At 35.9% G+C, this 3,632-nt stretch overlaps 1 protein-coding gene across 1 annotated transcript; it reads left to right on the forward strand.

Annotated features, from left to right (window-relative positions):
* Positions 1-422: 422 nt before the first annotated feature.
* On the forward strand, positions 423-3,632 carry GS1 (Haloacid dehalogenase-like hydrolase (HAD) superfamily protein). Its single transcript, XM_048083100.2, has 6 exons — positions 423-600; positions 1,333-1,557; positions 1,713-1,773; positions 1,844-1,991; positions 2,421-2,500; positions 3,229-3,632. The coding sequence occupies exons 1-6, from the start codon at positions 540-542 to the stop codon at positions 3,359-3,361; spliced, it is 708 nt and encodes a 235-aa protein (XP_047939057.1). The 5' UTR covers positions 423-539; the 3' UTR covers positions 3,362-3,632.

The following is a 3,632-nucleotide window of genomic DNA, read 5'->3' on the forward strand; positions in this document are numbered from 1 at the left end:
GACAGTCTTAACCCCCTGCCTTCCAATCGACAACAAAAAAACAAAAGCAAATTAAACTTGAAAACTCATAATCAAATACAACCTCTTAATCTTCACGCAAATTACAAATTCAATTGACTGAGTAGTTACCGTGGTTGTGGAAATCACTACCATCACCAGAATCCATGGCAGGAGATGGGAGGGCGAACGAAGTGGAGAGGTGAGAGATAAATGCCGATGCGACAATTATCAAACACATAAAGAAGCTTAGGTGCAACGACGCCGAGGGTAAATTAAAAATGAGAGAGTTAAAAATTAGGAATAAAAATGAGAAGGATATTAAGGAATACAGGTCAAACAATAGTTATCGGACCAACATACTAGATAAATTAAAAGACCATTATTTTTATGTGAGGTTCGAGACAGGCCATGGTGATTTATGGGGCCTTTTTTGGGCATTACTAACAAACCAAACGAGTCCTTAATAGAAAAGCTGATACATATGCTTTGCTCGAGCGAAAGCAGATCGTCATAGTTCGGCTCTCAGATCTCTCACTCAAATGGCAACTGTAAAACCATCCATCACTCACGTCATCTTCGACATGGACGGCCTTCTAATCGGTCTCTACATTTCCCAAACTGCACTCATTTAATTACCAATTTTTTTTTTTCTTTTAACACTTTGATTTTAACTTACATTTGTTAATTGAACCTCTGTTTTATCTTGTTTTCTTGGCATATTTGGTAGCGGATTGCTGTATAATTTTGTTGTTGTTTTAGTTTTTTGTTTTCGGCTGATTCTGTCATATGCTTTATTTGGTCAAGATGTATTTTGAGTTGCATAAATTAGTTAAAATTGTTATCATGTTTGTAATGAATCAATCTAAATGTAAAGAGAAACTATTAATTTGTATCCTATTATTAGAGCTAGCACCTTCTTCTTCGCAATGGAACACCCAAGTCCCAAATATTTCTTGTTTATGCAATTTTCAAATGTAGGTAATATTTTTTTCTTTTTTTGACATTATGCTTCTAAGTGGACCTTGGTGAGATTGCACCTTGTTCCTTGAGTTGCTATTAGTTTTGAATTACTGGCAAATCACAAAGTTGGCATGGTCATTCTGACATTTTGATCACCATTGCTACAGCATGACATGTATGCTTATTGGACATTGCTCTCCAGTTTTACCTTTATGAAGCAAATTTTATCTAAGTGTTTCGTATTCATATAAAAAAGAAACTGAATTTAGGTTGGATGTGCTCTTTGATTCTTCCTAATTATATATCATAGTTTTGTATCTTCCTAAATTTCAAGTTTTTTTTTTTTTTTTAACTTTTCCCTCAATTCCTCAGACACAGAGAAGTTCTACACTGAAGTGCAGGAGAAAATCCTTGCTAGATACAACAAAACTTTTGATTGGTCTCTCAAAGCTAAAATGATGGGCATGAAGGCAATAGAAGCTGCTCGAGTGTTTGTTGAAGAGACTGGAATCAGTGACTCACTCTCAGCTGAAGGTTTTCTTGTGGAAAGAGAGGAGATGCTCAGAGCTATGTTCCCAACATGTGAAGTCATGCCAGGTTGAATAAACTGTTGACTGATGGCAGACTGAATACAAGTGTTTTTTCATTATTGATCAGAAAAATAGAATTTTGCATATACCTTAGCTACATAAGTGGCGATAAATGATACCATTAGCCATTGTCTTACCTTTTATTACGTTTTTGTATTACAGGGGCAAGTCGTTTGATTAAGCACCTCCATGCAACTGGAGTTCCTATATGTGTTGCAACGGGGTATGTATACTCTTCGTTTATTTATGAAGATGGCAGTGTTGCAAAGAAACTCATGAAATATGTCTTACAGTTCACACAGAAGGCATTTTGAACTGAAAACACAAAGGCATGGTGAAATTTTTTCGCTGATGCACCATATTGTTCTTGGTGATGATCCAGAAGTTAAACAAGGGAAACCTTCACCAGATGTGTTCCTTGCAGCAGCCAAGAGATTTGAGGTATTAGTCTCATTCAGCAGTTAGACTATATGTTCTTGTAATGAAAGTGTTGATATCTTTATCTTGTCAATGTTACAATTCAGATTGCCAAATTCTGATAGTATGTGATGGGAACAATGTTTGATCATGCCCTTCCCTTTTGGCTCATGAACTCCAAAAGTGCATTAGAATTAATACAGATACAGTCAAAATCAGCTGAACTTAGATTCTAACATCAGGCAAACAAATGTTGAATCGACTTATTATTTGATCAGCTTATGTTATTTGTGTTTTAAAAGGAGCAATTCTGCTGGTTTATTTTATTTGGTCGACATTATTGACACTCTAATATGAGTGGCATTTAGCTGGTTTGAGATTAATGTGACAAATTATTTGGGTTACTCTTCTATTACCTATCTATATGTAATCATGACATCCACCTGTTTTCAGGGTGGACCAGTTGATCCATCGAAGATTCTTGTTTTTGAAGATGCACCATCTGGCGTCCAAGCAGCTAAGAATGCTGGCATGTAAGTCCTTGTTTATCATCTCTTCATTCATATACCTCCTTTATGTCATGTTGTTTCAGAATAATTAGTCATGGTATATTGATTGACAATGTGTACAGCAGAATCGGCAGCTTAACTTAGAAAAGTTCCAGCACATTATTTAAAAATTACTTTTCTACTTCACTCTATTCACTTTGAACATTTCTTGCAATAACACTGTGTCCCTATATGAAGCCTGCCAATTACAGGCAGGTGGGCACTTCAACTTCTTCGGTGTAGTCCTAAACTCACACTATGATGAATTCACACCGTCTTTCCTCAGTTTTGGCCATACTTCGTGTGCAATTGAGTGCTCCTCCAGGAAGGCAATGAGACTTCAATTCTTGGTGCCATGTTTATAGGACATTCAATTAGAAGCATAAACAACAACAAATTTCATAACAATTTTTTTTTTTTTTTATCTCTGTCTATGTTTTTCTAATTGCGTTGTTGCTTTGAGCAATCCCAGTTCCTATGTTTACCTCTTTCAAAATTCGCTTTGATTGGGTATACAGTCATAACTGTGAGTGTTCTCCTCTTCCTGCTACTTGGTAATTAGATGAGTCACGAAACTTTAAATTTAAACACATATGTTTTATGTTATGGCTCATGCAGGAAATTTAGATAGTGGTAACTTAGGTTAACCCTATTATATGATATTTTACTATGCTCTTTCTTCTACTAATTCTTCTGAAAAATTCGCCATGCAGGTCAGTAGTCATGGTTCCAGATCCAAGGTTAGATAGCTCATATCAAAAAATGGCAGATCAGGTTCTAAGCTCCCTATTAAACTTTAATCCAAGTGAGTGGAGTCTGCCTCCATTTGAAAAGGCAGCAAGTTAATCTATTGAAAAGATATCCGCAGATCAAATTTGTCCTTCTATATGCTTGCTCGAACTTTTGCAGCGAGAGCCACATTTCAGTTTCAATCACAAATTTATCCTTATAAAACTACATGGACGCGATCTGTCACGAACAAGAGGTTTAGCTGTGATGTGACATCTTTCCTTGATTAAGTTTCATAATTCATGAACATTGTGTGTAGCCGCAAGACTCCAAACCTAGACATATTGCTTCTCCTATTGAAAGGTTGGAATTACTTGATTACATTAAA

This window comes from Salvia hispanica, chromosome 5 (genome assembly GCF_029641045.1).
Source record: "Salvia hispanica isolate PSC_SH4W2 chromosome 5, Shi_PSC_v1, whole genome shotgun sequence".
NCBI lineage: Eukaryota > Viridiplantae > Streptophyta > Magnoliopsida > Lamiales > Lamiaceae > Salvia > Salvia hispanica.